The sequence below is a fragment of the Hylobates moloch genome, unplaced genomic scaffold, assembly GCF_009828535.3.
Source record: "Hylobates moloch isolate HMO894 unplaced genomic scaffold, HMol_V3 SCAFFOLD_21, whole genome shotgun sequence".
Taxonomy (NCBI): Eukaryota; Metazoa; Chordata; class Mammalia; order Primates; family Hylobatidae; genus Hylobates; species Hylobates moloch.
Window position 1 is genome coordinate 27763835 of NW_026652296.1, and position 13940 is coordinate 27777774.

Genomic DNA, 13940 nt, shown 5'->3' on the forward strand with positions numbered 1-13940 from the left:
CCAGACTGCCTTGGCCCCTCCCCTCCATCCACTGAGAAAACAGACGTTCAGTGTCCCCTGCTACAGCATAAGCCACTTTTGAAAACAGGACCTCCTCTGCCCTGTATCACAGGGCAGTGCAAACTGGAACGTTTGGTGAAGACCTGTTAACTCAGAAATGGCACTTATCAGGATCTAGCCAAAGAAAATAATCCCTATCTGGAAAAGATATTACTGAAACAATATTAATTATGACTACCCCGTCAAAAAAAATAATAAACTAACTGCCCCCTAAGTAGGGACATGTTGAGAATAAGGACAGCCATGCCACTCAGTGAAACATTTTGCCACCATGACCATTGTTATAATGCAAGAGTAGCAGGTAAGGCTGGGCACAGTGGCTCACGCCTGTAATCCCAAAACTTTGGGAGGCTGAGGAGGGTGGATCACTTGAGGTCAGAAGTTTGAGACCAGCCTGGCCAACATGCTGAAACCCTGTCTCTACTAAAAATACAAAAATTAGCTGGGGGTGGTGGTACGTGCCTGTAGTCCCAGCTACTTGGGAGGCCGAGGCAGGAGAATGGCTTGAACCTGGGAGGCAGAGATTGCAGTGAGCCAAGATCCCACTGCACTCCAGCCTGGGTGACAGAGCGAGACTCTGGCAAAAAAAAAAAAAAGTAGCAGGTGAGGTGGTTTCAGACCAACCCTCCCTACTGAGAAGATCTAGAAAAGTCGATAATTTTTTTAAATTTTAAACAAACTTTTTTAAGGTACTGAAGAGCCCTGAGGCAGTGAGAGATGGTGGTGGCAGGAGCCAAGATGGGAGAGAAGCTCAGAATGGTGAGCTCCAGCCTTGTGCAGCCTGAGGCCTCCTCTGCAGCCAATGCAGCGCACCTGTCCAGAGCCTGGGCCAGACAAGAGGTCCCAGTGGGTGAGAGTGAGCAGAGGGCCTCAGGCGGCAGCCCCTCCTATCCTCACACCTCAGAAGCAACTCCTCATGCCTAGCTGCCCTGCCCAACCCAGAGACTCCACGAAGGACCAAGGCGCTGCCTGCTGCCTGGGCCTCCGTCCCTTCCTACAATGAACAAAGCCAAGTTATAGCTTCCCTGGAAAGAGATGCCCAAGAACAGCACCCACTCTGGGAACCTAGGAAAGCGCCCCACAACTAGCACTCCGTCTCACAGTCCACGTAAAGAAGGCCCGGTCCAGAGCTGACCCAAGGCGCTCAGCCAAAGGCATGAGGCTCAGAGGAGTTAGGCGATCCCGTGGCTAACGGATGGAACTCTGAGCTGGTCCCACGCCAGCCCATCTGTAGAGCTGCTTTCTGAGTCTATCCCGCTGCCCCAGCACCACCATCAAGGCTGTAAGAGTTCCCAATGTGCCATGGGAGCTGACTACAGACCCAGGCACACAGGGAGGTCTGGTTCTGCCCCGTGTCACCTGGTGTTCCCGCCAGCCTCAGAGGCGAGCCCTGGGCCACTCACCTGCTTAAAGATCTTGCTGTAGAGGACAGCGCACAGGGGTGAGCAATGAGTGGTCCTCTTCCTTGCTTTGATAGGCCCCTGGGCCTCTAAGTACCCTTTTAGGATCCCGATCTGTAGGTGAGGAAAGAGGCAGAGAGCTCGTCTGTCAGAAGGGCTCTGCTCACAGTGATGGGCCGCCGGGAAAAACTTCCAATAAATCACCACATCAAGACATCCTGACCACACGCAGGCCTGATTCCAGCAAGACTCCAGGTTCCTCAGCAGCCTGCAGATACCCCCACCCTACTCTATGGCTCCCGCTCCCCGGGACTAAGCCTCCCAAACCCTAGTGTTCCTAGAACCCCAAATTCCAAGTCCAAGGTCCCTTTCACCTTATAACTTCTGAGAAGCTGAAGCCTCAATCAGGTGTTCCCTCCGGGAAGCTCTCCCTGCCTCCCCCTTGCCCCAGGCGAGGCTAAGGATTCCTCTGTGCTCCAAAAAGCACAACTCTACCATAACACATAGCACTTTCTACTGAAATTATCTGTTTTTCTTCTACCCTGTAGGTTCCTAGAGAGATGGGACAGTGTCTTTGTCATATATTCTCAGTTCACGACAAAAGGCAGGGGTTGATAAGGTTTGGTGATTTGAAACGAACTTCAAAGGTCTATTTAATTCAACAGATGCTGACCACCTGTCTGGCACTCAGCAAGGAGATAAAGGAACCCACCACCTTCCTTCTCAAGAAAACTGCTGTCTAGGGAAGAGCCAGCCAAGTGCGTAAGGATGACACACATGTCACCGGCCAGGGTGGCCCAGCCCACAGAGCGTGGTAGGGCTTGGTGGAGCTCAAGCACGAGTGGCCCCCGCATCTCTTTTCTGGGCTTCTGCTCCCATCTATGGGCTGTGGCTCAGCCTTGCACCTCCCCAAGCCTCCATCTTATTGTGGGCCCCCTTACCCCCAACCTCCACAGGAAGCCCATCGTGCTTGTCCCAATCTTTCCTGTCCTCCAGGGTCAGGACAGACCTCACAGGGGTTCCAGCTGAGTCCTGAGTCACAGATGGCCTTCCTATTTGTGACTCAGTTTCCCACAGGGTCTCTCCTGCAGAGACGCTGCTCAGACGTGGCCCGTTTCCCAAAGTTCATGACTTAGCAGGAAAAACAGTCACGTAGTAGCAACAGGACAGAGTTATGCGGCTCATGACTGAGACAAGGAACGGGACCAAGAAAACATGCAGGAAGGGCTCCTAACAAGCCTGAGGTTCAGGGTGGCTCCCAGAGGGAGAGGCTGAGGACGCCTGAGTGGGGACAGTGCAGACAGCAGCAGCAGCTGCAGAGAGGGTGACAGGCTGGGGGCCTAGAAACAGGATTTCAGGAAATCCCAAGACACTGCCCCTCACAGCCCAGGCCACAGAGTCCAGCCGCTTCAGCAGTCCCAGGAGGGACAGGACGCGGCCACCCCTTGGGTGTCCCACGGGATTCAGGCCCTGGCCCTCCACCTGCGGCCTCGACCCCACTCCCTCCTGGGACGGCACTCACTGAGTAGGTGCTGCAGATGAGGGTATTGTCCTTCTCCAAGAAGTAGGCACTGGTGATGGGGCAGTTTCCCAGAGCAAAAAACTTCCCGCAGAAGGACTGGAGGCATATGTAGTCCAGCATGTCCCACACGCGAATGTTCTAGGGGATGGGAAATAGGCAAGAGGCTGAGCATGGGTGCTCAGGGATGTAGCCGGCTCCTGAAGCCTTGGAGGTGCCTCCGGCGAGCAAGGCCAGGGCACATTGTCCGTCCAAGCACTTCCAACACACCATCACACCCAGCAGCAGAAAGGCTACTTTTGTGCTCAGATAACCCAGGTACACAGTGAATGAGGGTCGGGCACAGCTCCACCCCCCAGCCTGCCCCCAGGCCTCCACCCTGTTGGAGCAGCTGAATTCACTGGCTGGGTACAAAAGCCAAGCCAGGCAGCACATGCTGGCCCCAGGCCCTCCATTGCTGCCACTCCAGCCTGGGACACAGTCCGATAGTGGCTACCAACATAGTTGCCACAGTGGCCTATCTGTCCCCAGAGGAGCCCCTCCCATTCCTCCTAGGTGAAGGAACTTTCCCTAGAGGGCCCCACAGAAGTCCCTCCAAGACCCTCACTTCTTGGAGGCACCCTCTGCCCGTGGCCGACTAGGGACCTCAGCGAGCCCGTCCCTGTCCCCATGCCCCCAGACTCAGACCCTTCATCAGAGGCGATGATCCCAGCTCCCAGGGCTTCTGGGAAAGTTCCAGACAGGAGGGTGTGTGGATATGCTGCAGAGGGTGGTCTGGGTGACCCTGAGGGCCCTGACAATTCTCCATCTCCGAGTCCCGGAAAATGTAACCTGTCCCCTAAAGGAGGGCCCACAGCACATCCCAGCAGGCGGGGCAGTATCCTGAGCCTATAGCTGCAGAGGAGCGCAGTGGTGGTCCCAAGAGGGAGCCCTGGCATGGGGGAAAGGCCAAGCCCGGCCCTCATGGCCAGGTAGCCGAGGAGGGGTCACTAGAGCAGCTGAGAGGTGCAGATCGAAGGCAGGGGCAGCGCAGGGGAACGGCTGCCATGCATTGCACAACTCCCCTGCGCCAGACATTGCACTGCTGTTTTGCTGCTGGTTCTCTAAACCACTCAACAGCCCATTCTATGGATGAGGAGACTGAGGACTGAGGCTCAGAAAAGGGAAGGACTTGCCAGGGTCACAAAGTTAGAAGCCAGGCTGGGCTACCTGGGAACCCAGCTCTGGGGACATGCTCAGAGGTCCATGGCCACCCTCGCCTTCCTCCCACCCGGGGCCCCTCCCACTAGGCCTTTGGCCAGATGTGGGGCCGTGGGCAGGGAGGTCATGCCATTCCTCTGGCCAGTGTGTTTCTCTGAGGAACAGAAGGATATCGGGCGGACTGTCGGGGCGGACCTTGTCCTTGGAGACACTGATAAGGATGCTGTTGTTCCTGCTGTCCACGAGGATGTGCGTCACTGAGGTCTGATGTCCCTTCATCAGCCACACAGGCCTCTTTGAGACAAAGGGGTTCCACAGGCGGATGAAGGCATCGTAGCCACCAGTCACTGGGGTCAAGACCTGGGTGTCAGTCCCAGGGGCCTCCACTGGGGACCTTCACCCACTGGTGAAGGTGGTGCCCAGAAGTGGGGACAAGAGCAGCAGGAGAGGAAGCCAGACAGAGGCCAGAAGCTGTGCAGCCCTCTCCTGAGCTCTGGTGGTCCCCCCATCCCCAGCAGCCCTCCCCCAGCAGCTTCTGGGTGACATGAAGGTGACTTACCCAGGAAGTTCCTGTCTGGGCAGTAATCAAAGCAAAGAATCCCTTTCCTTAAATGCAGCACTGACAACCTGCAGTATCAAAGGAGTGAGGGCTGCAGGGCTGGGAGCAGTGGCCCCAAGGGAGCCTCTGAGACTGAGCGTGGGGTGGGAGGAGCTAGAGGCAGAGCGTCCCAGGAGGCCTAGGGAGGAGTCACTACCTCTCCATCCTAGGAGAGGAGCAGCCCCAGAGACCACCCAGGGTTCACCCTGCAGCCAAGTCAGGGCTCAGCACCACAGGCAAAGCAGCGGCCCAGTCCTGGCCCCAAACCAACAGCCCACAGGGCAGATGCCACCTTCCAGGTAGAGACAGCTCCCAGGCAGGAGAGACTCCTGACATTTATAAAGCACTTGGCCTCATTCCAAGGGCAAATTTGATTTTCACATCAACTGTACTGGGACAGGCATCTTCCCATCCATGATACAAATCAAGAAAAAAGCGGGGCTCCAAGGGAGGGACAGAAAGGAAGCTCCCGGGTGCCCCACCCTGGCTACATGTGGTCCCCATGTGGGGTGCTGTCTCCTGCATCATCTGTACATCTCATACAATGCCCAAGAATAGAACTGCCCTGCGCTAGGGATAGAGACACCAAAAGGAAAAGTCAAGGAGCTCCCCCAAGGTCACACAGGTTGCAAACGATGGGGGTTATGGGGTTTAGGACATGCTACCCCAAAATATGGCACCTTGGCATTTGAGACAACAGCAGAAGCAGAAGGAGGGCCGCACTTGTCTTCCCCTAGCCTTCTCCCTGAAGCAGGTCATAGAACACTGATTCCATAGTGCCCACTCTATACCTATACCTGGGGGAAAGGAATGTCCATTTGTTTGTTTGTTTGTTTGTTTGTTTGTCTGAGATGGAGTCTCACTCTGTCGCCCAGGCTGGAGTGCAGTGGTGCCATCTTGGCTCACTGCAACCTCCACCTCCCAGGTTCAAGTGATTTTCCTGCCTCAGCCTCCCGAGTAGCTGGGATTACAGGTACACACCACCACGCCTGGCTAATTTTTGTATTTTTAGAAGAGATGGGCTTTCACCACGTTGGCCAGGCTGGTCTGGAACTCCTGACCTCAGGTGAGCCACCCACCATGGCCTCCCAAAGTACTGGGATTACAGGCATGAGCCACCCAACCCGGCCCCAATGTCCTTATTTCTGAAGACACAGGGACACAGAGGGGGATCTGGACAAACAGTTTACTGCCATCAGATGGTACTAGTCCAATCGTCCTGCATGACTATACATTCTTCATCAAACTTCACATGAAAATACAGAGGTGTCCCTGTCTCTTTGGGTTTTTTCCTGAAGGCTCCCATGTCATGAAACTTAACTGTGCATATGCTTTTCTCTTGTTCATCTGCCTTGGTCATCAGGGTCTCAGCCATAAACCTTACAATGGGTGAAGAAAAAATATTACTCCTCCCACACAGGGGTCAGGATTCAGACCTAGGGTAGACATGGCAGGAGGTGGCAGGAAGCTCAGTAAGCAGCGATCAAGGAGAGGAAAGGCTCATTAGGGCCAGGTGAGGCTCAGAGGGCTGGAGAGGCCCAGACAGGAGTTCCAGGAAGGCCAGGGCCCTGTAGCCCTCACAGGCCTAAGAGCCCCAGATGCTCTGTGCCTATGCCCATGCCTCTCATCCACAACATCCTGCCCCGCCAGCTCCTTCTACTAGACTCTTCAAAACTCCATTCTGGCCAGGCACAGTAGCTCACGCCTATAATCCCAGCACTTTGGGAGGCCAAAGGTCTCCGGATCACCTGAGGTCAGGAGTTCCAGACCAGCCTGGCCAACATGGTAAAACCTTACCTCTACTAAAAATACAAAAATTAGCCAGGCATGGTGGTATGTGTCTGTAATCCCAGCTACTCGGGAAGCTGAGGCAGGAGAATCACCTGGACCTGGGAGGCGGAGGTTGCAGTGAGCCAAGATTGCACCACTGCACTCCAGCCTAGGCGACAGAGAAAGACTCAGTACCCCTACCCCACCACCGCCTCAAAAAAAAAAAAAAAAAAAAACTCCATTCAGGTGTGGTGGCTCACACCTGCAATCCTAGCACTTTGGCAGGTCGAGGCAGGAGGATCCTTTGAGGCCAGGAGTTCAAGACTAGCCTGGGCAACACAGCAAGATCCCATCTGTACAAAAAAATTAAAAATTAGCTGGGCGTGGTGGTGCACCTGCAGTCCCAAATACTTGCAAGGCTGAGGTGGGAGGATTGCTAGAACCCAGGAGGTTGAGGCTGCAGTGAGCTGTGATCATGCCACTGCACTCCAGCCTGGGGGACAGAGCCAGAACCTGTCCACGAAGAAAAACAAAAAGACTCTATTCAGGCCAGACACGGTGGCTCACGCCTGTAATCCCAGCATTTTGGCAGGTCGAGGCAGGAGGATCCCTTGGGGCCAGGAGTTCAACATCAGCCTGGGCAACACAGCAAGATCCCATCTGTACAAAAAAATTAAAAATTAGCTGGGCGTGGTGGTGCACCTGCAGTCCCAGCAACTTAGGAAGGTAAGGCAGGAGGATCGCTTGAGCCTGGGAGTTTGAGGTTACAGTGAGCTCCAGCCTGGGTAACAGAATGACACCCTGCCTCAGAAAAAAAAAACAACAAAAAATCCATCCAAAGGCATCTGTAGTACGGCCCCCGGCCCCCTGACACAGCATGCCCTCCACTGAAGTGACCCCTGACCCGGCTCCTCCACCACTCCCGGGGGGGGGGCCTAAGCCAGGTGCCTGGGCATCGACCTGGACAACACCGTGGCTCCCATTATCCAGCCTGGCCCCAAGTCCTCCTTGCCCACTTCCCTCCGCTCCCATGGCTGCTGCTAGCCCAGGCCCCTGACTTTGCCGTATCAGCCTCCCAGCCAGTTCCTTCATCTCCAGCCTTGCTCCTCTTTAAATCATCTGTCCAGAGCCACAAGGATTCCTCTAAAAATCAAAGCTTCAAAGAGAACAGATGGCAGTACACATATTTCAATTATTGCCAAACCAGATATTCCTCCCTCCACACATACATGTGCTGCCAAAAAATGTTCTGGAAGAATGGTCACCAAAATGTTAGTAGAAATTATTTCAGGCAGATTCATGTATTCATCAACAAAGATTTCCTGGCTCCTACTCCTGCCAGGATTACCAGGGGCACAGACATGAGGCTTCTACCATAGGGGGTTTTCCTTCTAGAGGGAAACAGCAGGAGGAAGTGGACACACAGAAGGGAGATGGACATTTACAAATCATTGCAAGTCCTGCAAGGGACGTAAGCACATGGCTTTGACAGAGGACAACAGAAGGAGGCTCACTTCTGCCAGCCTCTCTGAGGAGGGTCCAGGGCAGCGGAGACCTGAAGGGTGAGAAGGAGTCAGCCCTGGGGAGCCCAGGGGAGGGGTGAGGCTTCAGCTGGAGGGAGCAGCCTATGTAAGGCCGGTGTGGTGGGCACCAGGTGGGCCAGGAGGAGAGGGCATGAGAGGACATGGGTGAGGTGGGCAGGGCCCAATCCACAGCCCTGGCCAGGAGCCGCTGAAGGCTCCATACAGTGCCCTGGCTGGATCAGATTTATTGATGGCCGTGGGTCAGGGAACATGGCCTGAGGGGATACGGTGAGGCTGCTAAGAGGGCCAGGGCAAGCAGTTCAGGTGGGAGATGATGGTGGCTTCAACTAGGTGGTGGTGGCAGAAGTGAAGGAAGAGGGGACAGTCGAGGAGACACCGGGGGTCAGTCCACACACTCAGCACCGGCTCCTGCTACCACACCCGCTCCATCAGATTTGCTCCTGGCTCGAACCATCTGAGAACTCAGGTGAGGCTGGCTGCAGGGAAGCCAGAGCCTCAGACCCACACTGCCTTGGAGGCTGAGGTTGACTCCAGAGGCAGAGGTTGGGGTGCCAGTGCCAGGCCCCACCCGCAGAGGCTATGCCCTAAGATGGCACTGCCAAAACGGGAGACCAGCAAGTGGTCAATGGTGCCACCTGCTGGCCTGTACATTGCACTGCATGCAGACAAGAATGCATGGGGTGTGCCACCACTCCCAGCTAATTTTTAAATTTTTTGTATAGATGGGATCTTGCTGTGTTGCCCAGGCTGGTCTTGAACTCCTGGCCTCAAGGGATCCTCCTGCCTTGGCCTCCCTAAGTGCTAGGATTACAAGAGGGAGCCACCGTGTCTGACATGAATGGAGTCTTTTGTTTTTTTTGAAGACAGGGTCTTGCTCTGTCACCCAGGCTGAAGGAAGGGAGCATGTGTCTCTGTGTTTGTGTGTGTAAATATATTCTCTACCCTACCCCAAAAATACATCTCCAATCCCTCCATCCCACAACACAGCCCAGCTCCAGGCCACCATCCTATGCAGCCTCAACTATTGCAATGGCCTCCTCACTGGTGTCCTCACCGCCACCCCTGCCCATGGACGCTCCACCTGCAACATATAAGTCAGACCATACCAGTTCTCTGCTCAAAACCATCCCAGAACCGTGCTTACATCTAGTTCCAAATATTGTAAGAAGATACTCTGAGGTACTTAGAGAAATATTAACGTGGACTAGCTACTAGGTGATATGAAAGAATTATACTATTTTATCTATTTTTGTGTGTGCTTGAAACTTTTTATAATGAAAATATTAATTTAAAATTAATTAATTTTAAAAACAAGGCCAGGTACGGTGGCTCACGCCTGTAATCCCAGCACTTTGGGAGGCCAAGGCGGGCGAATCATGAGGTCAAGAGATCAAGACCATCCTGGCCAGCATGGTGAAACCCGTCTCTACTAAAAATACAAATATTAGCCAGGCATGATGGCACATGCCTGTAATCCCAGCTACTTGGGAGGCTGAGGCAGGAGAATCGCTTGAACCAGGGAGGTGGAGGTTGCAGTGAGCTGAAATCACACCACCGCACTCCAGCCTGGGCATTGCAGCAAGACTCTGTCTCAATCAATCAATCAATCAGTCAATCAATAACAAGAGCATACCACAGACAGCGGAGCTGTGCAAAGGCCCTGGGGCAGGAGCACGCCTGAGCCTGAAGAAGGCCAGTGGAGCTGAGTGGGCAAGTGGAGGCAATGAGGTCAGGAAGGCAGCAGGCCCGGCCCATGGAGGCCCTCCTGGCCCTGGTGAGGTGACCCCCTGATATCCTCCTGCCATCGGGACTCAATAAAACAAGATCTGAATGAAACACATATCTTATACACCAAGCTTGTCCAACTCACAGCCCATGGGCCTCATGCAACCCAGGACAGCTCTGAATGTGGCCCAACACAAATTCATAAACTTTCTTATAACATTATGAGATTTTTTTGTGATTTTTATTTAGCTCATCAGCTATTGTTAGTGTTAGTGTATTTTATGTGTGACTCAAGACAATTCTTCTTCTTCCAATGTGGCCCAGGGAAGCCAAAAGATTGGACACCCCAATATACACTAAGTGATACCATCACCAATGCAGACAGATAGCCTCAGCAAACAGCTCCAAGCAAACTCCTGCCACACGGCCCCATTCAAAGCACTGAACCCAAGACCGAAACTTCCCCTTCACATCAGACATTCCCGGAGGTCCCATTTTCCGGCCTGCAGGGAGCTCCAGGACTTGTCTAGAAATGTACATAGTGCACTGTTTGGTTAAAAAGGCACTGGACGGCCGGGCGCAGTGGCTCATGCCTGTAATCCCAGCACTTTGGGAGGCCAAGGTGGGCGGATCACGAGGTCAAGAGATCGAGACCATCCTGGCCAACATGGTGAAACCCCATCTCTACTAAAAATACAAAAATTAAGCCGGGCATGGTGGCTTACGCCTGTAATCCCAGCACTTTGGGAGGCTGCGGTGGGTGGATCACAAGGTTGGGAGATCAAGACCATCCTGGCCAACATGGTGAAACCCCGTCTCTACTAAAATACAAAAAAAAATTAACCGAGTGTGGTGGCGCCCACCTGTAGTCCCAGCTACTCAGGAGGCTGAGGCAGGGGAATTGCTTGAACCCATGAGGCGGAGGTTGCAGCGAGCCAAGATTGTGCCACTGCACTCCAGCTTGGCAACACAGTGAAACTCCGTCTCAAAAAAAATAAAAAAATAAAAAATAAAAATACAAAAATACAAAAATTAGCTGAGCGTGGGGGCGTGTGCCTGTAGTCCCAGCTACTAGGGAGGCTGAGGCAGGAGAGTTGCTTGAACCCAGGAGGCAGAGGTTACAGTGAGCCGAGATTGCGCCACTGCACTCCAGCCTGGTGACACAGCAAGATTCCGTCTCAAAAAACAAAACAAAACAAAAAAAGGCACTGGACATATAATGAGGCCCAAGATAAAACTCCAGCTCAAGTGTCTGCTCTAAGACAGTCACTTCCCCTCCCTAAGCTTCGGGTTTCCCATCTGTAAAATGAGGAGTTGGACTAAATTAGCTTTATCATCTCAGGATTGAAATTTCCCCTGAAAAACAACCAGGACAGAAATGGACAGACACGGGTCTAAATGGCCCTCCGTCTCTGCCCCAACCCCACCCTGGCCTCACCCAGTCTCTCCCCAGTACAGGCCTTAAATCTCCTGCTGTTCCCCTAAAAAGACTCTCCTGAGGCTCAATCTTCAGCCTGTGCAGGAGCAAAATGTCAGAGCCCCAAAGGCTCCAGGCAAAGACTAGGGGCTGGAGGAAAACTGCAGGGGCAAGAGCAACCCAGCAGGAAGACTCCACGAGAGAACATACCTACCAGTTTATCTACAGTAAACTGCACAGTAGAAGCCACACAGTGAAAGAACAGAAGTGGGCCAGGCGCGGTGGCTCATGCCTATAATCCCAGCACTTTGGGAGGCCAAGGCAGACCGATCACCTGAGGTCAGGAGTTCGAGACCAGCCTGACCAACATGGAGAAACTCCGTCTCTACTAAAAATGCAAAATTAGCCAAGCATGGTGGTGCATGCCTGTAATCCCAGCTACTTGGGAGGCTGAGGCAGGAGAATCGCTTGAACCCGGGAGGCAGAGGTTGTGGTGAGCCGAGATCGCAACATTGCACTCCAGCCTGGGCAACAAGAGTGAAACTCTGTCACAAAAAGAAAAAAAAAAAACAAAAAAAACAGAAGTGGTGGCTTTTGATAACTGGGTCAGGGAATGGGGATTGAATAAGGAGGGGGCCCCTCAGGACTCCAACCTTCTTTATAATGTTTTCATTTTTTACATGGACAATGCATTTAATACATACTTGTGTGATTAACTGGTTTTTCTTTTTTTTTGAGACGGAGTCTCGGTCTGTCCCCCAGGCTGGAGTGCAGTGACGCAATCTCGGCTCACTGCAAGCTCCGCCTCCCGGGTTCACGCCATTCTCCTGCCTCAGCCTCCCAAGTAGCTGGGACTACAGGTGCCCACCACCACGCCCAGCTAATTTTTTTTTTTTTTTGTATTTTTAGTAGAGATGGGGTTTCGCCGTGTTAGCCAGGATGGTCTCGATCTCCTGACCTCGTGATCCGCCCGCCTTGGCCTCCCAAAGTGCTGGGATTACAGGCGTGAGCCACCACACCCGGTGATTAACTAGTTTTTCAAAAGAAAAGAAAAAACTTCACTCTAGGGTAGAGGAATCCAGACTGAAGGAAACAGATTGTAACCATCCGCAAAGAACCAATGCTGCCAGTTACTGAACACATACCACAGAGGATTCCCTCACGCAACCCTTGAGGAAGTGAGGTACGTGCTTTCACACCCTTTCACAGATGAGGGAACTGAGGGTGACAGAGGAGAAAGTAACTCACAGTCATCCCTTCATTCAGAAAACATTTCACTGACTGCCACTCACTCTGTGCTGGCTTCTATGCTGAGTTTTGCATATAGATTGGGAGATAAAAGAAGCTACTGTGTTCTCACCGTGCTGCTGGTGGCGATGCTGGAAAAACTAAACTCCAGAGTCCATACACCAACCACCATCTGCCACTGTCAGCCCCCACAGTCCACTCACCACCCCCCTCCCTTCCAGCCCCACCACCTTAGCCAGGAGAGCAGCACTTCTTACCTGGGTTTCTCAGAGGCTTTGGCTGGCAATATCGTCAGCACCAGAGAGGACTTCTCGATGGCCGAACAGGAGACCACCACGTTCATCTGGGGGATGAACTTGACCTGCTGACACCAGTTGGGATGGAGAGCCTGGGAAGACAGTAGCAATGGTGGGAGACTCCACCCAAGGACAACTTTCCAGGCCCAGCCCCCAGAACATGACCAGGTGTCGGGACTGGAGGCGCCCAGAGATCACGGATCACAGAGTCTAATGCCCTTCTCGTAGTGATCACAAAGTGATGTGGCCCCGCAATCCTAGCTCAGGTCCTATGACCAGCACTGGCCATCACTTGTCACTGAAAATGCTTAAAAGCACACAAGCCTGCTTTCATTTGAAATCTTGTAAGTTAGAGGATGGGGAAGGTCAGGCCCATACTAATCATCTCCCACGAGAAGAAAAAGGATGAATTCAAGTCTGTCCAGGCCAGAGTCTAGTTATCCACAGGGAGCCCCCTCTACAGATGGGCTGTGCTCCCAGTCCACTGCCACCCTCCATGTTTGTCACAGCATGGAGTGCTCACGGAAGCACAGAGGGCATGAGAATGTGCATTTCGCTGCAACTTGAGCCACAAAAGATGACACGCAGTTGAAGGGGCTGGCTGGGCTCTGAATTCTCTGGCGCCAACTCTGTGACCTGGACCAGTGCTTGGCCTCCCGATCTAGAGATTTTCCTCTCCGGGACAAGAATGGAAAAGGCGGGTTGGAGAGACTGGCTCATCAAATATTTCTTCAGTGCTTTCTACATGCAAGACCCTGAGCTGGATTTTACACACACTGTCACCAAGCATCTGTCGCAATGAAGGCACCGAATCCAAGACACCGAGTGAGACCTGGAGGGAAAACCAAGCCCAAGATGAGCTTCCCACAGAAGACAGAAGAGCAGCTGCAGTGTCTCATGCCTGTAAACAGCACTTTGGGAGGCCAAGGTAGGTAGACCAGCCTGGGGAACACAGTGAGGCCCCATCTCAAAAAAGGAATAAAAAAATTAGCTGGGTGTGGTGTTTGTAGTCCCAGCTACTCAAGGGCCTGAGGTGGGAGGATCACCTAAGCCTGGGAGGTCAAGGCTGCAGTGAGCCACGATCGCACCACTGCATGCCAGCCAGGGCAACAGAGTAAGGCCCTGACTCAACCAAAATAAATAGTCAGTGCAGGCCTGTTGGA

General features: G+C 53.2%; 1 protein-coding gene across 1 annotated transcript in view; it reads right to left on the reverse strand.

The window, feature by feature from the left end:
• Window positions 1-13940, reverse strand: part of EFCAB8 (EF-hand calcium binding domain 8) — a 108381-nt gene that overhangs the window by 53062 nt on the left and 41379 nt on the right. Inside the window, 5 exon segments of the mRNA XM_032143267.2 lie at window positions 1464-1574; window positions 2983-3120; window positions 4375-4526; window positions 4739-4806; window positions 12739-12869. Coding sequence (XP_031999158.1) covers window positions 1464-1574; window positions 2983-3120; window positions 4375-4526; window positions 4739-4806; window positions 12739-12869 — 600 coding nt within the window.